We start from the raw sequence: 24,314 nt of genomic DNA on the forward strand, positions 1-24,314 counted from the left end.
TAGGAGGTTACGTGGGAACTTGATCCAAGTTTTCAAGATTGTGTATGGTTTCGACAATTTAACCTTTGCCGACTTTTTCATGTTTGCTAACAGGAGTTGTACCATGGTCATTGTCTTAAACTCCAAAAGTCGCATAGTAGGATTAATATTCGGCATAACTTTTTTCTAATAGGCTTGTGAATGAGTGGAATGGTTTGCCTGAGAAAGTTGTACTTGCAAGTAGTGTCAATGGGTTTAAGAATGCTTTGGACAAGCACTTTAAGCATTGTAATCGGGTCTGAGTGTTTGTGTCTTCAGTTTTTTTCTCTCTCTCTCTATAGGGTCCTTGATGGGGACTTAAGTGTCCCTCCTGATCCTTTTTTTCTACTAAACTAAACTATATCACATCCTCAAGGCGACTAAACTTTACGTAAGGACTGGTTACAAGAAACAAGGACAACACATCTTACTTTTTTATCTCTCTCTTGTGTCGTTTCCTTTTGTATTTTCATAGTTATATGTAACAATTATAGGAGAAAGAATACACTAAAACACATAAACATTAAAAATGATAGATAACTTAATGAATTAGATTCGTCTTTAGCAAAATGAGTCATTACGCACAGTTAAATAAAATTACTGAAATTAATTTTTGATTTATATGTCGAATACGATTTCACCGGGTAACACCGGTAACATCACAGTGCTTTACGTTTAATTCATCCATTTTCTTTTCTTTTTTTCTTTTTTATTTATTCCAGTATAAATATATATTTATCAATAGGATAAGAGGTCCATAAAGGAAACGTATATAATTACAGTGATTAGTTAGAGGTCAAATTTGAAAATATTAAAGTGTACTAAAGATATCAATATTGAATATTGAGTATTAAAATACTTCATATGATTATAACAAGGGTTCTAAAATTCCATTTTGGGTAAAAAGTGCAGCTCTGTAAATGAAGGAATTTCTGAAAAAAATGTGTGATTCTAAAACTTGGAGTGAGATGAGTAATTCTTAAATTGTATTTTGTATTATTGCACAGAGCTAGAGGTCAGTTTAGTTTGTATTATTGCACAGAGAGGTCAGTTCACAGCTATAGAGGATGACCTTCGCAGGCAAGTATATTTTTGGCAAGTCTAACAAAATCATTTCGGGCTGCAACATTAACCATACTTACAAGAATATCACAATCTAAGCAAAATATATTTGCGCAATATTTTAGGAAACCCTTAATCCCCTTCTTGTCTCTAGCATGTATGAAGTGGTACCACACTGGACCTGCATAAATAATATGCGGTACTATGGAAGCATCAACACCTTCTTACGTGTCTAATGGGACAGTGGGGAGCAATATATGTTAATGTTGAAACAATATAATAAACTTTAGATAAGATCCTTGAAATATGGTTAGTAAATGATAACTTATGATCGATGCCGACTCCTAGGTACATCGTGAGGAGAGTGCGTTCTACATAATGAACCATGAACCATTTTATATGGGTATCCACATGTTAGAGCACTGGCGAATGGAGAAACCACTACAACTGGGTAACAGTGAATTTGAAAGAAGCTTTGAAACATGATAAATAACGTACATACATATACGCATAGCCTACATACAAACATACACACATACACACACATACGAACACACACATTCATACATACATCTAACCGCTTTCTTTCATACATGGCTGCAGTAATTTGGAGTTTCAACAATTCCAAAGACACCAAGTTCGTTTAATATGGAAAGTGACAGATAGAAGATGTAGCTTAGCACACAGAAGATTCCAGTTTTAACATTCAGTGTCCAATTATTAAGGTAAATTATGAACACAATGAACACTACCATAAGGATGAGAGATGCAGAGTCGAATGCCATAGCACTGCTTGCTATAATAACCGGTCCATTAGCAAGAGCTGCTATGAACCATAGGAAACCAAGACAGGCAAAAACTTCGAAGATGTTACTTCCAAAAATGTTCGCCATTGCCATGTTACCAAATCCTGTAATGATAGAAAAGGAGGAGACAAAAAAAATACGTGAGGGACTCGATTATTATCTTTTTTTTTATTGTTATTAATTAATGAAAGTGGTTACTAGGCTGAAAACGTCACTACATTCCTCACTTGTGTTTGAGTTAATAAGACTTCTTGTTCATCAATGATGGAGTGTTAGCTTAGTGGAGTGTTAGCTCAGTGGTTAACGCCGGTGCCTTTCAATCATAAGGTCCCCGGTTCGAGTCACTCCCAGATTAATGTATGTCGTCCAGTTACAGAGTTGTTGACAATTAACAATTCATAAACATGGACGTTAAATATGAATGTAAGAGACTGACTTCGGTCAGCTTGCGGCTTTGATAAGCCAATGAGGCTTCTTCGCGAGTTCCTGCTTGCAGGAGGATCTAATATACATACATATATACATGATACATATGTAATTGTACAGCCTTAATGTCTGTCTTTATATACCACGTGTCGTAAATGAAGAAGGCAATATCTTTTAGAAAATTGGCAAACTCGTGCAACTTTTGGCATTCAATAACATATGTCACGGGTATACAATACTACCACCCCCCAACACACACATAGGCCTACATGTTGCTTGTAGACTTCTTCCACACCTGTATATGAAATTGTTAAATTGACATCAAATTTGATTATGCCATCATTGCCAACTGATTGTTCCAATAGTCAATGAGACGAATTTTTCCTAGTTCGAACTTGTAAAAGTTACAGGGCCTGACGTTTCGATGCTAGCAGGAGTCTTCTTCAGAGGCTTAACTGAATAAACGAAAACAAACTAAGAATACGTTAAGAGACGCTGCTAGACATGAGAGTTAACTTTGACAAACGAGCAATGAATAGAGCAAAACATAGGAACCGTGAGGTGGGAGGAGAGAGCGATGAGAGGATTAAAACTTTAAGAGGTGTAACAATGGGATTAAGTGCTATGGAGATCAACTATAAGAGGTGTAACAATGGGATTAAGTGCTGTGGAGATCAACTATGAGAGGTGTAACAATGGGAATAAGGGCTGTGGAGATAAACTCTAAGACGGGTAACAATGGGATGAAGTGCTGTGGAGATTCACTATGAGAGGTGTAACAATGGGATTAAGCGCTACGGAGATAAACTATGAGAGGTGTAACAATGGGATAAAGGGCGGTGGAGATAAACTATAAGAGGTGTAACAATGGGATTAAAGGTTGTGAAGATAAACTATAAGAGGTGTAGCAATGGGATTAAAGGTTATGGAGATCAACTATATGAGGTGTAACAATGGGATTAAGGGCTGTGGAGATCAACTCTGAGAGGTATAACAATGGGATTAGTATAATGGAGGTTACAAGCATGGAAAGGGGATTAGGAAGAACAACCTGTGATTGTGGAGAGAAAAGAAAGGAGATGCTGGATGGAGGTGAAAAGAGAGGGGAGGGTTCAAACACAATTCTGTCAGAATTTAAATATGTAGCTTGAAAAAACTTGGTTTCTTTTTGGTTGGGTGGGGGGAAGGAGGGGCTTTTTCTTGGCTGATACTTAATACGCGTCTGTCACGATATTTGGATATTCTGGTATTTTTGGACCTGTATACTCTGCTAAGTACTAACTTGTGTCTACTAAGTAGGTTAATTAATTCCCACCCATTTGTCTGATGGGGGTGCAACGGTACTACATGCTATGCAGTATTTAGTGTAAATGCTACATCTTGTACAGAAACACTGAATGGGCTGTATAGTCATGCGAGTTAACTAAGAATGTTATCGCACGCTGTCAATTCCATATGGTTTGTAATAATTTTACAACTGAAGTAAAATGTTTATGCTTCCCCCTTAAGGAGTACTCTACATAAACCTGAGATGAGGGTATTTGGTTTTGACACAGCTTCTATACTTTAAGTATAAAGCTTTGTCGTTTGTCGTTAATCGAAGCAGCTGCGAGACGTTTTTTTTTTATCAGTTGCCAGTTGTTAAAAAAACAACCAGCAAAAAAGTCAGTTATACGACATAGAAACGTAATGCTTCCAAGTGTTTTCTCATAGAAATTCCATTAATACCAAGAACCAAACCTTCACATTATGCGGTTAACTCGGCCCTTCTTACTAAGTTCACGTCTTATTGGATATTTTCTTAATCTAAATAAATAACGTTACTTTTACGTTGGATTTTTCCTTCATTCTTTTCTCTTTTTTTTTTTGGGGGGGGGGGGCTGGGTTGAGAGGCGGGAACTTCTCCTACTAAATTGTGTCAATACTGGTAGATATACGCACTGGTCGATACATGTACTTTGCAAACGTGGATATAGTTTTGGAACGGAAACGAAGTACTTGAAAGAGAATATGAATTTTTGTATTAATGAATGAACCTTGTAATTAACAACAACCAATTCATATACTAAGCCTTACCGTCTCGTGCGACGAGCATGCTAGCTACTGTGTCAGGTAAACTGGTCCCTGCCGCTAGAAAACTTAGTCCCATCACTGTGTCGGGTACATTGAGAGTGTAACCTTTGGGAAAGAATAAAACTATCATGTATATATTTTAACAGAGTGACCATGGACGTAGTATGGTGGTTGTGGGTGGGTGTTTTTCATGGTGACAGCCCGATATTCACAAGGTTCTATACTCATAAGGTTCATTGTTCATAAGGGACATTATCCATAAGGTTCATTGTTCATGGATATCAAACCGTTTTGCCCATTATGAATATCGAACCTTTGTTTCCATTATGAATACCGGACCTTATGAATTATGATCCCTTTTTATTATGAATAACGAACCTTTATTTCCATTATGAATAGCGAACCTTTTTATCGAAAAATGCACGTTATGAATAACGAACCTTATGAACAATGACCCTTATGAATATCGGACCTTATGGATATCGGGCAGCCACCCCGTTTATCATTTGGAGGCAATTCTCTGGTACATTGATATGTTAATTTAACATTGTAACAATATATACGAATTCGAGACCACGAGAAGATTGGAAGGGAGGTGAGGGGTATCGGTAGGTGTAAGAGGAGGGGGGGGGGTAGTTGGAAGTGGAAAGGGTAGATGGTGATATAGGGATGAGTGTGATATAGAAGAGAACAAAATGAGCCCGTATAATCATAGCTTAGATTTGGTTACTAGATCTAACAAAACTGTTACTGATTTAACTTTAGTTCAAACATTTTCCAACTCAGATCATAATTTGACTCAATGTTTCTTGTAATGTCTTATACTAACCACCACAATATCACAATTTTGTAAGAGAAAAGTATTTATGACACGTCATATTGGAGAATCGTTTTGAAATATTAACGATAATAAGCCATGTCATCGCAGTCATGGCCGCTTGAATTTCATATATTATATTATGGTTTGATATAGTGCATGTCGTTTGTGCCAATGCTTACGATTTTCGGCTTCATTCAGAAGTATAGCTTGATTGATTTATTTCGATATTCGTGTATCGTAAATATCTTGTCCCAATTATAACATTGTAATGTAAAGTGACGGTCATGTGATGCACGACAACGCAAAGAAATGGCTTAACTGAACAACAAAAATACTAAAACAAAGAAGGTGCATGGCCAAATATTATAGCAAACACTGGGTTCGTTTGCATTCAACCGAACTTGGGTAATCATTGCCCAAATTAAGCGAGTCTCTTTTCTGATTTGTGGGACATATTTGGTGGATATTTTGATTGCCAAATTTTATCATGTTTTGACAAATTAAACTTGGTTAGAGTATCGTAAGTTTGCTTGTTATTGAGAAAAAGTTTACTCGAGAGTTAGTTGAATGCATCCCTGCGCATATAACCATATCTTGGATAAAATATTTGTCCAACGTGTTTTAGAGTATTGGGCAGATCGTGTGTTATACATGCAAACACGGTTCCTTCGGCCTTACCTATTACTGCTATCATCCAGTATAAAACATAAGTAGTAATGGCGAGCCAAACTGCTGACATAATAAATGTGACCAAGTACAGACTCTGTTGCCAGCCAGGTTTTCGGCAATCCGGAATGGTGATAAAGAATAGAAAGATGACAGGCAACCCAAAGAACCAGACCACGATCCACGGTAACCCATCTGGCGGTGCAAATACTGACTGTGAAGGGGGCTCTGTGCGCCAGGAGGGTATTCGCTCTTTGAATTCACCATCACCTGGCGATGAAATTCCAAAATGGTTTTATTAAAGGAAAAACAATAGTAATAAAAATAATAATGAAGACTTATATAGCGCCACTCCAGGAAACGAATAACTGCCCATGGCGCGTCACAAAGTGAAAAGCATCAACACTGAAATGCGCAACAGAAAAAAATGAGTAAATTCTTAGAAGTGGATGGATTTGAACAAGCTCGAAGATGGTCTAGTTACTGATTCCAAAAGACTTGCGGCAGAGTATAGGTAACACTTCTGAATCCGTTAGCCTCTACACGAGGCTTAGGTACACAGAGGCGAGTATTATTTGCTTGTCGAACGTCATGTGCATACAGAGCAGTAAGATGATAGAAGGTTAGCGAGATACACAGGCTGTTGTAAATAGATCGCGTTACTGACACACACTAAAAAATTGACAGAACTTGTGGAACATTTTTCTACTGATAAGTTAATGATGCCACGTGGCAGCGTTTCTGGGAATACACGCCATTTTATCCGAGATTTACTTTATTTCTTTGATTAATTAATGTAAGCAAAGAATGGCACCCTAATATGAAAGTTATTACAGGTGAATGGATCCTAATTCAACCATTTTTTATCAGTTATATGTTGTTTTGTCCTAAATTATCTTAATATAAGTCCATAATGTTCCATACTTCTTTGGCCCCTTATTTACCCCGGGTTCCGTGGTTAACCCCCCCCCCCCCCCCACCCCATCATCTCTCGTCAGGCTTGGCCACATGGTGTATTTTTGGTGACTAACTAATGAAGGCAAGTAACTCTGTATGTATCTAAGCATATAGCGTACAACCGAAGCCTGTTGTTGCAATGCATCAAATTTGGACCAAGTTCACGTCTGACCTAAGCTGACCCTTCAGCCTTACCCTCAACATTAAAAAAGGAATAGCCTATTCTAGTATTTGTCTCATCATCTCTACATATCGCGTGGTTTCATGGCTTTTTCGCACATGTTGACATTCAAGCAGAAAATGGTTAAAACAAAGTTTTAGGTTTTTGACCTTGGACCTCTGACGTTGGAGGAGTTGGTGACACACTTTTCCGCACAATTTAGGCCTTTTTGACTTTTGATCTCAATTGACCTTTGATCCCGACCCTAAACACCTAAATCTGTCCAATTTTACAATTCGTCTCGTTATTCTCTACATATCATGTTGTTTAATGACTTTTTCCCTACATGCTGACAACTTGCAGAAAATGGTTAAAAACCATATTTTAGGTTACTTAAGCTTTGACCTCTGCTTTTGTATCTATGACGTCATCAAATCACGCAAGCACAAGGTTACATTGCCAGGCACCTACCCACCAAGTTTGAACATGATCGGACAAACGGTGTTGGAGGAGTTCGTGACACACTTTTTCGCACAATTTAGGCCATTTTGAGTTTTGACCTCACTTGATCTTTGACCCCGACCCTAAACACACAACCGTGTCTTCTTTTGCAATTTACCTGACGTTTACCTACATGTTGACAAGCAGAAAATGGCTAAAAACCAAATTGTAGGTTTCTTAAGCTTTAAACTATGAACTTAGACATATGACGTCATAATAGGAACAAGTTTATATGGTCAGGCATCTACCCATTAATTTTGAACTTGATAGGATTTAGGGTATAGGAGGAGTTCGCGACCCACTTTCTTTGCTCACTACCACAGAAGCGCACCCACACGCACTCACAGTACTTTCCTCATATTTTTTATGTTGGGTGAAGCACGATATCTCATTTCCCTCAGTATACATTACATGTAGGGAGATGTGATAATTGAGTCCCGATATTCAATTTCGTCATAATATGTTTGAATTTTGAATTTCTGAGTTCGAATTCGCAACCAGTCTATAAATAATACGCAAAATAAAAACAAATAATACTACCCACATAATCTACTTTAAATTTATATATTGGATAAAATTAGCAAATGTTTACATAGCAAATATCATTTAATCAACCGTCGGTATTTTGTTTGATTTTTAAATTCTTTCTATTTATTATTGGTTCTTTCTAACCTTTGACCCCTTTCCCCCTTTTCAGTCATACTTTTCTAATGTTATTCTTACCTGCCGTAACCTGTGGTTGGTGGTCTACTGTACCGTAGCCATCCTTCGTGGTTTCTACTTCAGTATCTGCTTCTACTTCTGCGAATTTTGTTTTCAGGTTTAAGATAAATTCTTCTGATTTGGCTGATAGTTGTGAGTTGAAATACATTATACCAATGTAGAAGACATAGCCAAAACTGAGGATCAATCCTTCCCACCTAGATCAGACAAATAAAATATCAATATGTCAAAGAGAATATAGAGATACAAACCACAAACTTCATTGCGATCTTAGATATGATTATAATGATAAACTCTCCCGAGACAAACCTGTTTCCATTTAAAGGCCATTTGAAGTCTAAATTGTAGTCTTGGTATGTTTAACAGTCCGTTTTAGAAGGATGGAACCTTTGACTGCCGAAACTAAGCAACCCTCCACCCCCCCCCCCCCCTAATTTTACAAGTTTACAAAATCTGATAAAGGGGAAGGGGCCATGCATGCATGGACGACATAACCTCAATTCTCTCACTTTTAAAATGGGGACAAACATTTAATTTGGCTTCTTAACATTACGAAGGCTGACTACGCTCCTGGTTGTATTAATGTATTGTTGATTCAACACAAATTTTGGAAAGCCTCATATGAACAGAGATTGAAAATACATTTATGTAATTGTAAGAGGGTACACAGGCTATTTCATAATGAAATCATCACGCAGGACTACATACTCCACCTTTGTCTATTATTTTTTATAAATTCTTTTCAAGAATAGCAATATATTTACCATTCCACGCGATCATCCACTAAAGCAATGGACAACAGGATAATGCTTATGACGTAGACGATGATGTCACGAAAGAACGGCCAACGTGTTAGAACAACCGGCTGTCAGAAATGGAAAAAGAAGTCTCACAAAAATAGGACAGGTCATGTCACTCTTGATGTATAGCTTCGATAATACTTCTCTAGCCCCCGTACCGCCACCGATTATTCTTACCTGAAGCCCCCCACCCCACCCCACCCCATCCTCATTGTCAGTCCATCCCTAAATCCACGCCTTCCGCATCCTTACACAGGCTCCTAGGGCGTTTGCGTATTATTAACTTCTTACTCGACATGTTTTCCCCCTATAAGGATTGTGAAAACGTTGAAGTTAATAATTGTATCATGGTTAGTAATTCGTGAAACCGATGCCGACTGCACACATTCCAAACACCTTCAAATGCCGTAGTGGACAATGGACAATGACATATTTGTAATCTGAATGAAGCCATCTAAATTATTGACTTGCGAATTGTGTTTAATGAATATATGAACCTAGAGCGGGTTTCTAACAAGTTTAAAATAAATTGTTATTCAAGAATTCCACGCTTTAGAACAGAGTACCAAAACATCCCCCAACCAAAGGGTCTTTACCTGTTTACAACTTCTATGTGTGAGCAAACTGCACTTAATTCAGTTGTATAAATGGTATAGTGTAGTTTATGGTATATTTTACCTCCAAATATGTAAAACGTATAGAGTTCTAACAATTGATAGTAACAACGATGATTTTCTTAAAATCTGTTTTGTTATTATTTATACTTTTCGTAAGGAACATTCCAAGCCAGTTCATTCCTTTTAATTTCAGTTGCATTTTCTTACAAGTTACTATGTATTTTCTTAAATAATCTTACCCACACCTTCTAGAACAGATGGAAAAGTATATATAGTATATGTATAAGTATCTTATTTTATCAAGTTTATCTGGATACTCGCGCATGATATAGCCAGACCAGCTAAATTAATGTTATCACCTGACACAATTCTCTCAAAAGTTTCTCAGCCATACGCGCATAGTGATACAGTTCGTGTAGGAAGAAGATTTTTATATCCATCCGGAACAGTTTAGTGGTAAGAATACCTCCTTGCATTGAGACAATCTTACCGCTTCCATGGTCATGTGAAAATTGCATGAATTAAATTACTTGCATAACATCAGTTGCGAAGCAGTTGGAAGTCACGTTAATTATTAATGTATAATTTTGCTTAAAGGTGCCACGAGAGAACAAAAACTTTTACAATATATTATAGAACAGTGGCGTAGCTACGGGGGGGCCTGGGGGGGCCGGGCCCCCCCCCCCCCCATGAAATCGGCTGGCCCCCCCCACTGGCCCCCCCACTGGGAATGGGGTAAAAAAAATGTAAAAAAAAATGTAAAAAAAATTTTTAAAAAACTCATCAGTGGGATTCACTAATATTTTTTGTTCAATAATTTGGGAAATAGAGTTACACAATTTTCTCGTCTGCATCTGGCATGGCAATGGTCGATGCGACGGTTGCGACCATACACCACGAACCTTGTGCATGTGCTGCGCGATATCGATATCTACCAATACATGCATGATCGGTCATCGATTGGCACAAAAACCCAGATTCTGATGACAGCTGCCTCAAGAAACCCAATAAATGGCCTAATTAGCACCGAGCCACCAATGTGGACCATTACCGAAACATCGATGCGTGTTAGTCTTCCACACCACGAACCTTGTGCATGTGCTGCGCGATATCGATATCTACCAATACATGCATGATCGGTCATCGATTGGCACAAAAACCCAGATTCTGATGACAGCTGCCTCAAGAAACCCAATAAATGGCCTAATTAGCACCGAGCCACCAATGTGGACCATTACCGAAACATCGATGCGTGTTAGTCTTCCATCCCCTTCCTCTAATGCTATTTAAGTCCACATGTGGGCATTTCCTGCAAACCTACCGGTAGCCCACAGGGGTTTGAGTTGGGAGAAAGGCCTTGACACCTTGAAACAACAAATGATGCCAACCATAGGCGTACGAGGCGGGGGTGCAGGGGGGGCAGACTGCCCCCTAAATTTCCAGAGGACAAGAAATTCGGGCAAAGGTCCTGAAAAATTCGGGCAGCCTAAGAGGAGAAAAATATATATATATATATATATTTTTTCTCCTCTTAGGCTGCCCGAATTTTTCAGGACTTTTGCCCGAATTTCTTGTCCTCTGGAAATATATATATATATATATATATATGTACTATATATATATATATATATATGAGACTAGTGTTCCACTATATGAGACTAGTGTTCCACTATATGAGACTAGTGTTCCACTAGTCTCATCTAGTATCAACATATGTATATATATATATATATATATATATATATATATATATATATATATATATATATATATATATATATATATATATATATATATATATATATATGTATATATATATATATATATATATATATATATATAATTCCATGATTTTCTTTATTTAGCATCATGATGCCCGAATATCTCCGTGTAACACCACCGTAAGCGCAGTTCATCTGGGCTACCACGCTTTTTGCACAATCAATTTTTTTTCTTCTAACTAGTCAATTGTATACCTGGACCAAGGGCGGCGGAACCGGGGGGAAAAAGGGGGCACGTGCCCCTCCCCCACTTTTCCTCAGGTTAGAAATGTGCCTTGTTTCTACATAAAAATTGAGGTGCCTAAAGTTAGCAAGAGGCCAGGGAACCAGAATGAACACTCGGGAAGGGCCGTTTCCGGCCATCTGAGGGGTTTGTAAAACCAAAAATTTTCTAAAAGTACGCTCCGCGCCAACCGATGGTGGCGCTCCGCTCAGATAGCCGTGCATACAACTTTGCAAATCCTGGCTAAGCCCGTGACTTTTAACGAATTTCTGTGAGTCAAACTCAAAGCATTTTCGAATGGAAAAAATTTGTTAAGATATTAACAAGAAAAAAAAACTCTAATTCGGAAGATTCCTACATTAGCAACTAGCATGATTTCACCTCATTTTGTCTCAAAAGAAAACTTGTTCCTTGTTTCCCAATTTGCGCATTGGATATTGCAGTGCTAGTATGCATATTTTCCTTGAGGGGGGGGGGGGGGACGTTGATGGAGTGATGTGTATACACAAATAAGATAATACAATAAGAGTTATAAAGGGTACTGAATATAACGCTGCATCATTCCAATCGAATTTCTGCAAAGTGCCCTTTGATGTCGGTGCCCCCCCAGATTAAAAGTGCTTCCGCCGCCCTTGACCTGGATATCCCCGACATGAGTGTATAAAAGAAACATTTTCTTTTTCATGGATGGTGGGGGGGGAGTGTCTACAAGCCTAGAAGTACAGGTTTATCATATTCTTTGTTATATTTTATACTTTTTTGTGAGACAAATTGCAGTCTCACCCGACACAGCGACATTATCCCGCCTACGTGTCGTTGAACAATGTTTTTCTGGAGGTAGCTGAGTACTGTGTTAAAATAATAAATAAGGTAACTAAATATAGCAGCTTAAAAAATATACTGTCCCATTTTTCCCCTTCAAAGTGATGTTACCATTTTTTCTTCTTCTAATTTACCAAATTTTTGGGGAACTGTAAATTTCTAAAACGTGAGATTATAAAATAAAGAATGTTTAGATGCAACTTGCAAGGCCTCAGAAGTGCCGTTTCCGGCAATCTGAGAGGCATTGTGTGCCAAAAATTTTCTTGTTCGCTACGCGCCAACCGATGGTGGCGCTCCGCTTAGATAGTGTCACGGGAACTTTCGGGCACAAAAAGTTCTGCCCCCCCCCCCCCAAACTGAAATGGTCCCGTACGCCTTTGATGTCAACTTCACTCAAGTTAAAAGTCTGGCTGAGTTGACAAGACCAGTCAGCATGAAAGAGAAATTTTTTTTTTTTGCATTTCTGTTACCAAAGTTGCACATCTTTTTGGTTGCTATTTTGCCTCACAGGTGCCATCTCCTGCGATCTGGGGGGTGCTGAAATCTCAAATTTTCTCTGTACGCTCCGCGCCAACCAAGGTGGCGCTCCGCTCAGATAGTAACCTCCGGCCCCCCCACAAGAAAGAACAGCCCCCCATGGCCCCCCCACTCAAAAAATCCTAGCTACGCCACTGTTATAGAATAATAAATATCTAAAAACGTTTCAGATTCCGGTGGGGGGGGGGTTGTCCCCTTGACCCTCACCAGAGCTATGTGCTTCAGTGTTTCTTTAAGGATTCCGAAAAGCAACTCCTAACTTACTACACCAGGAATATGTTTAGTATTTAACCCCTATAATAGGAGTCAGGGGGGAATGTTTGGCGGGCGAAACGATATCGGTGAGGGTGTCCGCGTACGGTCCGCGGAAAGTTTTTTTTCTTCATATAAGCTGAACAGGTCCGTCAACATTTCACGGATTGCATCATCCGACCGTCCAACATCAAGAGAGTCAGAACACGCTGCAAAAGTCATCAACAGTGATCAATCAAATTTATATCGCTCGAGTTTGAGATTGAAAAATTGAAATCTCTTGTGCATGTCAAGAATTCAGGTATATTCTCGTTCCCATTCGGGTAGCATTGTTGTACCCTAATTCTAAAGTTTACGGTTGGATTTTAACTTGAATTTTGCTAGATATCGAATAATACATTCATTACGAATATTTATAAGAAAATCTACAGTGGTCAGTGTTGTTATGAACTCTTATAAGATAATTGATATTCTCCTATACCTGGCAGGTAAAAAAGCAGCAAATTGCTGTAATAACAAAAATATTAAATGCTGCTGATCCTATGATTGCACCGATACCGGTATCGTCCATAGACACGAAAGTACCTGTAGGAAAACAAAATGAAAAACGGGCTAAAGAAATTATAACTGAGTTTTCATGTATGGGTGCGCTCTCTGAGAGGCACCCATTGTTCACACAGGACTGCGCGCGCTAGATAAACACGATTTTCACATGCAATTGATGTGCTTCTTCTCCTTCTTTTCTTTTCTGTATAAAATCTGTGTTCTTACATGATTGCGCGCAGTTTGTTCAAATGGTACATGGGATTGCGCGCTTGAGATCTGTCACGTGGGACTGCATCGTCGGCCTGACTATGAACTAGAATTTAAATTGTAATTTAAAGTGGACAAAAATCAAACCATCACCATTATGCTTATAATGACAGAGACCGTTGTGCAGAACAAATCCTCATAACAGCTAAAAACAAACACTGGCTCCGTTTGAGAGATATCTTAGTTTAAATAAAACTCATTTCTGGGAGTTCAGTTATTTGATTAATCTGTGATGCCATAGTGCCAATAGGCATCTGCCTCATCTTTGTATTTACTTTCATATATACTTTCAAGGTGGAATCTTTTCAACCTGAAACCAATGTCATCATTCATGTAACCAGCTTCAATATTTTAGATTCAGCATTTGCAAAAAAAAACCTATCCCCAATATTGAAAGTAACCATTCAAAAGATAAAGAAAAAACATTAACAATGACGCACATGTGTCCCGATCATACTTTTTTTAAGAAAAATCACCCAAGAAAAGAACCTGGGCACGAAATACCAAACAACCAAACAACTGATCCGCTCTCAACCCCAGTCCCCTTACATCGAGACTGTGACTGTGTGATCATTGTCAGGTGTGAGTATCACGGTACCCCTAGAAGGGGAACATAATGCTACATATGATCTTAGCCGAAAGACCAATGACGTCATATTACGACTTGATCAAGTACTTCTGTCATGCGTGTGAAAGCTGTCATATCTCCCAAATGGAATGATATATTTCTTAGTTTTGTTAATGACAGCTATCTTTATCATAATAGATCAATACTTATGTTTGGTTTGTGTGTTCTTTAACTCTATAAATTGTACAGTATTTTCAAACAATTGAACAAAAAACAAATTGGTATTGTCCCTTTTATAGCGTATTTCTTGCAATATGAGCAAAATAATCATTCATATAGATTATTCATTTTCTTACCTATCACTGCTGTAAAGAATTCCGGGGCGGAGCTCCCTGCAGCCATAAAAGTGGCGCCAGCTACATCTGGTCGTAGATCCATTTCTGTACAAGATGCGGAACATAACAGAAATGCGTGTATATGTATGTATTTTAGATCCTCCTGCAAGCAGAGCTCGCGAAGAAGCAATCATTGGCTTATCAAAGCCGCAAGCTGACCGAAGTCAGTCTCTTAGATTCATATTTTAACGTCCATGATTATGAATTGTCAATTGTCAACAACTCTGTAACCGGACGACATACATTAATGTTGGAGTGACTCGAACTCGGGACCTTATGATTGAAAGGCACCGGCGTTAACCACTGAGCAAACACTCCCTGAAATAACAGAACATAACATATGTTGAGAACAGAAAATAACAGAACATAACAGATGTTAATTTTTTGCTCAGTTAGTCCATCATGAATATGAAAATATGGTCAGCTATTGAGCAGCCAGTTGGGACAATTTCCTAGTGCTAATACCACACTGTTCTGTCCTCCCGGATTATACTTTACATCGCTCGTACTGACAGTTCAAACAGTTCCTACCCTTTATCTGATAGAAACATGAAATTCATACTGACACTAGGAGTGCTCTGAAAGCGGGACATGACAGTACAGTATAGAAGAAAAGATGGTCCCACATGGGTGCTATTGAGTGGGAAGTCTATCCAGGGAGTTGTTACCGTAACTCATTCGTCTAACATACAGTTTGTGGGTGTTTGAAGTAATATAAATACCATAACGAAGTGTGACGTAAATTATTAATTCATGAATATTTAAATATACTCAAACGTTAACTAAGAATTCGAACACCAGGTGGCCAACGCTTACGCCAATTTTGCAAAACTTTTCACACATTGTAATGGAGATTAACAAGGAGATAAAACGACACATCTGTTACAGTACTAATTCAGTCTCGTGTTAGAATTGTCGATTATCGCCGGTTTATTATGCGGGCTACTCTTGCTATAATCAATGTGGGAAACGTAGAAAAACAATTATAAATAACGTCTTCTGTACACGACTAGCTTCACACTATACAAACATAACCAGGGGCGGATCCAGGATTTTGAGAAAGGGGGGGCCGACATCCCGATGGTAGCACTTTAGTGATCTGCGTCCTGGGGGAGGGGTCTAGGGGGAGGGGCCCCCTCCCCCTTGGAAATTTTTGGTTAATTGTGAGTGCTTAGATGCAAAATGGTGAAACATTTCGCCAAAAACTAGAAAAACCAGAAACGTTGCAGACACGCTTTTTTGTGCACACATTTTTGCTCGATAGACACATATTTAAGAATGCTCAACAGTGCATGTACAATGGATACACTATTATTGCGTCGATTCGTTTTTTCTTTTGCGCGAAAATTATGACGCCAGATTCACCCTAAGAAAAAACATCAAACAAGATATGTTCAATGAGATAATTATGATATACTTATTAATGAAATGGGGGTGTAGGCGGTTTTACACTATCTAACGCAACGTAGTCGCCAAGAACCTGAAGTATTTTTAAGGGAGGGCCTGATAATAAGCGGAAACGGATCACCGACCGAAAATATATCGGAATTTGTGGATTATTTCTTGCTTCCTATTCAGGGGCGTAGCGAAGGTTTTGCCGACGGATCTGGAAGTGGTGACTGAAATGGGGGAGGGGTCTAAGGGGAGGGGGTGTCCCCTCCCCTTTGGAAAATTTTTAGTTTTGAAACGTCCTTAGATGCAATCTGGTGTATATTTTAAGTCAAATTTGATTTGCCGACGGATCTGGAAGTGATGACTGAAATGGGGGAGGGGTCTAAGGGGAGGGGGTGTCCCCCTCCCCTTTGGAAAATTTTTAGTTTTGAAACGTCCTTAGATGCAATCTGGTGAATATTTTAAGTCAAATTTGGCACCGTAGAATTTCCATTTCGATATTATTTTGATGGCAGTCGGCAGAAGAAGAATTAATTGGGACCAATTATCGAACTGTGTTTTCTCTTTCACCGATCGTTGAAATAGTGAAACTTCGTGATGAAAATGTTCAGAAAACTTTCCGGTAATGAGAAATAACAACATTCATTGATATACAAGCGAGAAACGTTAAAAATTGTGAGCCGTGTCCTTAAGTTTTCCATGGAGAACGAATGACATCTGCGATGACGTCATTCTGAACAGAGGATAATAACAACACGTTGTCACACGATAGCACGACTCATGGGCTACGGCCTATACGGAAGCCTTTAATTCCATTTCTTTCACTGAGTTGCCGGCGATTCTGGCACTCGTCTAGCTGAGCCTGGCTACAGTAGCTATACTGACGGCCGTGACATTATCAGTTATTTGCCGAGAGGTTTTTAACTTGCAGGCGTCGGGTGATTGGATTGGTGAATGAGTTTATCAGATGAAGAACTGGAAAATCGAAATAACCGATAAAGAAGCTCCCGTTCTCCTTTTCTCTATTCAGCTTTCCTTCTTTCTTCCCCTTCCGCTCTCTTCACCTTTTCTCCTTTTGCCGACAGACCCAAAATTTGCCGACAGCGACCAAATTATTATATATAAATAATAAATCAAAAAATAAAACCAAAATCTCAAAGGTTTACTTGTTAACTCAAGGTTTCATACTAACGAAGAATCAGCTGACTCTCAAGGTTCACACGAAGCTCTTTTAGATGCTCTTATAGCTGCATTATGAGCCCATAAAAACTCGTGCACAGAAAATAGATGCATTTTGAGAACGAGACGCCCAGCCCGAATATAAAATATTCAAAGGCTACTACTGATGAAGCTCCTATAAAGTTTGAGAGCAGAAACCGGTCTAGTTGGTCATAAGAACCTACACTAGTCTCTCCTACTATTAACAGTACACTCAATTCACCTAATAGGTGCAATTATGCTTCACAACGAGGAGCATGCTATAAGTTCATGTTCCTTGGGCCCTCCCTTAAAAATACTTCAGGTTCTTGGCGACTACGTTGCGTTAGATAGTGTAAAACCGCCTACACCCCGTTTCATTCAGATAATTATGATATACTTGCTAACTGTGCATTGATTTTCCCTGACAGTAATCAGGCGCGTATCCAGGATTTTCAAACCCGGGGGGCGCGAATTACTATCTAAGCGGAGCGCCACCATCAGTTGGCGCGTAGCGTACAAGAAAATTTCTTGTTTTGAAACCCCCCAGATCACCGGAAACGGCACTTCTCGGGCTTGAAATGACCAACCAGATGTACACTTTTTGCCTGAGAACCAAGTATTTCCTAATAGTTTTTTTTTTCCATCCATAACCTTTTTGAAGATTGTCAACCCGGCACACATCATGTTCGACCTGATCGCATCTCCTGTGGGTCTTTGCTTTTGTAGGTGATTCTACGTCGCGGCCCACAATACCCGTCAGCCCCACTTTTCAAGGTTTTGAGCCCCATATTTGTTAAGAATTTGAAAATTCACATTTCTCGTGAATAAACTCACTTGAAAACATACCCATAATGTTGTACAAAATTTCATCTATGGACAACCAATATAGAAAAAACTTCCTTCAACCCCTAACAGACCGGTCAAAATTGCACGAGTAGAGGGAAGTGTGATGTAGAATGTTAGTCAGAAATTTTCGAAAATTCCGACACAGTTAATTTATTGGTGTAGAAATATTAAAGCCTTTTATAACGGCTATTATAAAACTTGGTTAAAGGAAATGAAAAAATAGCAGATATTTCCTTCAACCGAACACTACACACATAGGCGTAGGAGGCGCGGCGGCAGTGGCGGAGCTAGGGGTTTTGGTCAGGAGTGGCGAGAATGGTCTGAAGGGGCGCTTTCGACACTATCTAAGCGGAGCGCCACCACTGGTTGGCGCGTAGCGTAGAGAAAATTTTTGAGTAAAGATACTCCCTAGATCGCCGGAAATGACACTTTCCGGGCCTGGCTAATTTGCAAATAAACGAAGAATAAGGTGTCATCGCCAAATTACACCAACAAAATGTGACAAATGTCAATAAGTAGATGAGAGCGCAATAAAAAAGTCAATAATCTAGAATAAGTAAAAAGTGGTAAAGAGCTGAAAAAGGCGCCAGCAGTCCATTTGAGTCCGTCAGGGGGGGGGCATCCGCCCTGACCATATTGACGCTCCGCCACTGCGCGGCGGGGGTGCAGGCCCTAATTCGCCATTACTAATGTAAAAGAGAGTTTTGACATAATTGGACCTCCATGCTTTTTATACATCTACATGTGACATGTCGTTGTTTACATTAGCATTCCGCGGTATACTGCGCAATTTGAACGGACCGTACGGCACATGATGGCATGCGATGTAATAACCGATGGTTGCTTACATGATATTGACATGAACACGTTGAACGCGCGCTTTGCGCGCGAAAATTTTGTTGGTTATTTTTTCAGGCAAGTCGAACAGCTTTGAGGCTTTTCATCCTGGAACGCCATTTTCATGCTCACTGATATGGTGTGATATCTGCTGTTTGCGTTACAAATTCGAACAGGCGCGTAGCGAGGAATTTGCCAAGGGAGGGGCGAAGCCTGTAGGCAAATTATCTAAGCGTAGCGCCACCATAGGTTGGCGCGAAGCGTACAAGCAAATTTTGGCCGAAAATGTCTCCCAGATCGCTGGAAATGACACTTCCCAGGCCTTGTAAGTTGCCTCTAAGGGGTAGGGTGAGTCACACTTTTACGAAATCATTGATCCGTCACTGGCTACCCTTCAGCGCTGTAATGATGTCACTGTTCTTCTTTCTCTTCCCGGTGTCTTCGCGTTTTGCTTTTCCTCCCTCTTTTTCTCCTTTTTCTCTCTTTCTTCTTTTTCTTTTCCCTTCCTTCCTCTCCTCCTCCTCTTTTTTTCCTTTTTTTCTTCTCTTTTTTTCTCTTCTCTTTTTCTTACTCGGGGGGCGCGCGCCCCCAACGCCCCCCCTGGATACGCACCTGGTAATAGTCAGCACTATAGTACTGAGCCGTATCTAATTAATACGTGATGTCGCGTAGACCTGGTAATTGCCTTAGTTTCAAATTTGGAATAAAAACGATCGCGTTTCAGGGAAGAACAGCTGGATATATATTAGACTTTTCTGTCACCAAGTTATGCCTATTAGGAATTTAAAGTACTCCCACATAAAAAAACGCAACTGATTTCCAAAAAGGGGGGGCCGGGGCCGGGTCGGCCCCCCCCCCTGGATCCGCCCCTGATAACCGTATATCTTAATATATGATGCTGATTGCGTAATCATATTCAATTTCCCCTCCAGTGGACATCAGTGATAATTACAAGTACAGTCTTCAAGGGGAAAACAACCGTCCTACGTCCACCAAGAAAGAGTTACCGTACCCTGTAATTAATCACCGACGGTTTATCACAATTACAATGTCAACCCTGATTTTTATATGCAAAGTAGCATATTTGCTACTTATATCTGACGTGAATGTTCGATTATAGCATTAGGCTAAGAGTTATCATTTGTTTTTTGAAAAAGAAAATACTGGCGTATTTTTGTTTATTTTTTTTTTTGGGGGGGGGGGTAATATTTAAAACCATATGTTTATTGCATAATACAGCAAACCGTAACCAGGTAACATTACATACTGCGTGTATTTCATGACGTCACACTACAAACGCAATCCATGCTTCTGGAAGCCGATCAGCTGGCATATGTGGCTTATTATGATTAGTTTAGTATTAAAGCTGTCGTACTAAAGTTAATTACCTACACACTTAATGTGTCGCTTTTCCAAGGTCGTGAGAGCATAAAGTGCAATTTCAACTGGCATGTTGTTCCCACATTTTGATAGCTGATGACTTGGTATATATTGTGGAGTGTTAGCTCAGTGGTTAACACCGGTGCCTTTCAATCATAAGGTCCCCGGTTCGAGTCACTCCCAGATTAATGTATGTCGTCCAGTTACAGGGTTGTTGACAATTAACAATTCATAATCATGGACGTTAAATATGAATGTGAGAGACTGACTTCGGTCAGCTTGCGGCTTTGATAAGCCAATTAGGCTTCTTCGCGAGTTCCTGCTTGCAGGAGGATCTAATATACATATACATATACATATATCATGGCACTTACATATATATCTATACCCTTGAACGTTTATATTTTTATATCACCAGTAGTTCATCGTAGTTCTACAACATCCGTGCATACAAAATAATAGTGATAACTACAACAACAACAACAAAACATACAAAATAATTTTTTAAAAAAACACTGCAGTAGGTCGATTTGGGGAATTTGTCCTTAAACTGGTTAACTTTGATGGCGGTTGGACACCGTGGTACCAATTGATACTTACGTTGGCCTAGCATTTCTGTGGATGGCACGAAGTACGCAGCACATATGTAAGATATCGCCCCACACAAATAAACAGCTATCATGAAATCGATCAAAATAGCTCCATTTATACGCTGTTTGCTAGTAAAAAGACCTGCAGGAAAACTATCGATTCCTCGTAAAGTACAGTTCCGGTCAGAGCTCTGTAATGGTTCTGAAAAATGATGACGGTCAGATTAAAGGAGGAAATAACAATGTTAAGAAAAATGTAAAGAAAATTCATTTATAAAAACAAAACATAAGAAGTCAATTAAAGTAATGGCACGGAAACCAACAATCATGTGACATTGAGTGATTGACACACATGTATGCGCAATTAGTAAATTTTACATTTTGCCCACGAGTGTTGATATTTTGAGATGTAAGCTGTTATTGAAAGTTTCTATAAAAAATATTTCGTTTCTGCTTGTTTTGACTGATGCATGTATTAGCTAATACAAAATCCTTTTTTTTTTGTGATGACATGTGACCTAACCAGGCGCGTAGCCAATGGGGGTTCGAAGGGGGCAGCCGCCCCCCCCCCCTTGAGCATATTTTTAATATTTGTTTTAATGTTTATATGATATCGCTAGTAATTTCGAAAGAGAAAATGCTAAGATGCAACTTACAAGGCCTGGGAAGTGCCATTTCCAGCGATCTGGGAGGCATTTTCAGCCAAAATTTTCTTGAGCGCTGCGCGCCATTTATGGTGGCGCTACGCTTTGATAGTTTGCCTACATTTTCGCCCCTCCCTTGGCAAATTCCTGGCTACACGCATGGACCTAACGATGACGTATACCAATGATTATGAGTAGATCTAACGTCGAAACAGATGTACATACACCTGCTGTTGATCTTCAAACCTACAAGCTATACCTGCATATTTCTTCTAGTAAAGTTTTACACATAATAGAGATACTCTATCCATCCAGTGTTGCAGTATATTTTGTCCCATGTATACAGTGTATGATTGCAGACCAGATCGGAAAGAATAGTTGCATTGTTTGTTCCCTTTTGTTCTCTATACAGTCTTGGGGTCATGTTTATGCTAAACTCAAGAGGAATTACCATTTCATGGGGGAGGGGGGGGGGATACATCCCTCAAGAGTTTAAGTGACACACCGCGAATTAACAACCACAGAAAATGTTTCCTTTCAGATTGTAGTGTTCATCATTGTTGATACATTAATTTCAAGTTATAGGCCTAAATCTTCTGCATCCAAATCCGTTACAGCAAGGAACGTTGATATTAATGTTTTACGGGAACAGCTTTCACAATGATGTGTTTTTTGTTCTTTTCTGATACTTATGATCAGGGACGTAGCCAGGGGGGAGCAGGGGAGCGACCGCTCTCCCCCCCCCCCCCTTTCAGTGTCGACAAAATGTTAAAAACTGTTGTTTTTTAGCATGGTATTATGTCAGTGCTTTTTCGATCTTGAATACTCGTCAGCTCCGTTAACTCGATTATAATCGTAGTAACATTCAGGCCTACTGATTCAGCTACTTATATAGTTTGGCAGAAGCAATTAGCTAAATTTAGCCTATAGCCTATTACAAGCCTACAGTTGGCCACTGCGTAATAAAATACATATTGCCTACCTAACCGCACTCGATGGAGTGTCACGAATCGTATGCACAACGACGTCGACAACGTTCGTTCTCATCCTTTCTATGATTCTTCCTAAGTTGTTGCACGAACAGCATGTTATGAAGCTAAGCTATAGCAATCGTACGCGATATACGCGATTCCCAAGTATTACACTGCTAATACACTGCGATAACGATATTTGTTTTTAGGCCACTGCACATCTGGCTGTCTTTACAAAGTAAGAAAGTTTATATTTTCCCTCAGTTAAGTTCGTCAAATGTATTAAAGTCCAGACATTGGACAATAAACAAGAATCATCCTACTGGAAAAATTGTAAAAGAGCGCTATGTTTATCTTTCTGATATAATATGTAAAAGAAATGTAAAAGAATTCAAACAGGAAACAAAATCTGCTGATAATATGATATCATATGATAATGATGAAACTGGCAAAACATTGCACAAGATTGCATCTAAAGACCTTCAATTGTTCAAAAAAATCTCAAAGGGGAGGGGGACGCCCCCTCCCCTTAGACCCCTCCCCCATATCAATCGCAAAAAGGGCTCCGCTCTATCAAATTCCTGACTACGTCGCTGCTTATGATATTGTTTAGTTCTTTGTGCTTGATGGTTAATTTACTCTTCTAGCATGCATGATGAATACATAACAACTACCCTCATAATATTAAACAAAAACTTCTTTCATTATTTTGGGGGAAATGTTCCCTTTCTTTTGTCTTTGGTGAATCTGATAAAAATTATGTTTTACAGAGAAACGAATACAAGCTAGGCCTTTGAAATTTGATGTAAACAAGAGAATTCTGCTTTTACCTTGATGTATCGAAATATTTCCCTCCTGGATTTCTCTTCTGCTCCTTTTTATATTGAGGTCCAACTGATCCACAGATAAAGTGATGCACAAGATGAGAAGCAAAACAGCCGAGCTGATAAGAATTGATTTTCCAAAGCAAACTAGAGCGACTCTCGGTTCCGCCATTTTATTTTTTTTTTTTCAGATTATATAATTCATACACGGAGCTTCGTCATATCAGAGATGGAACGCAAGACAAGAAAAGTTTGTAATAACCTCCAATATAGAGTTCTAACGAGCACTAACCCGTCTAAACACAGCAAAAAGTAAAGAAGTCATTTATGACTGCACGATCCTCTGCATATGCTCATCATCAAACTGCGCATGATCAAACGATTGACTTTTAGTGCTTGTAGGATACGGTAGTTCTTGCCTGATGAACAAACTTTTACACACTGATACCGACCGCTATATTTCTCAATTTAAATACATAATTATTTAGCAACCCATATCTGGCATATGCTAGGTTTGTTTTACTAACATGCCAATGAGTAATGCTTCCCAATAATTTCTATAAAATATCAACAAATAACAACAACATATTATCGGTCGTGCTCTGTTTGA

The 24,314-nt window shown here is 39.1% G+C and overlaps 1 protein-coding gene across 1 annotated transcript; it reads right to left on the reverse strand.

Annotated features, from left to right (window-relative positions):
- Nucleotides 1-482: 482 nt before the first annotated feature.
- Nucleotides 483-24,279, reverse strand: LOC139978840 (sodium/potassium/calcium exchanger 5-like). The gene is made up of 9 exons (XM_071989364.1): nucleotides 23,711-24,279; nucleotides 21,276-21,467; nucleotides 14,982-15,065; nucleotides 13,726-13,829; nucleotides 8,977-9,077; nucleotides 8,213-8,409; nucleotides 5,884-6,141; nucleotides 4,389-4,490; nucleotides 483-1,990 (listed from the first exon to the last, which is right to left on the reverse strand). Exons 1-9 carry the CDS (start codon nucleotides 23,874-23,876, stop codon nucleotides 1,668-1,670), a joined length of 1,527 nt encoding a protein of 508 aa, XP_071845465.1. The 5' UTR covers nucleotides 23,877-24,279; the 3' UTR covers nucleotides 483-1,667.
- Between the last annotated feature and the right edge of the window lie 35 nt (nucleotides 24,280-24,314).

The sequence above is a fragment of the Apostichopus japonicus genome, chromosome 13 (genome assembly GCF_037975245.1).
Source record: "Apostichopus japonicus isolate 1M-3 chromosome 13, ASM3797524v1, whole genome shotgun sequence".
NCBI classification, from domain to species: domain Eukaryota; kingdom Metazoa; phylum Echinodermata; class Holothuroidea; order Aspidochirotida; family Stichopodidae; genus Apostichopus; species Apostichopus japonicus.

What these genes read in the sequence shown, in the direction of transcription:
- LOC139978840 (XM_071989364.1), bottom strand. Translation starts at nt 23,876, where the DNA reads ATGGCGGAACCGAGAGTCGCTCTAGTTTGCTTTGGAAAATCAATTCTT. An exon ending in GTGGATGATCGCGTGGAATG is followed by an intron (nt 8,410 to 8,976) that starts GTAAATATATTG and finishes TGTCTGATCTAG; the next exon opens with GTGGGAAGGATTGATCCTCA. An exon ending in CATGCTCGTCGCACGAGACG is followed by an intron (nt 1,991 to 4,388) that starts GTAAGGCTTAGT and finishes CTATCATTACAG; the next exon opens with GATTTGGTAACATGGCAATG.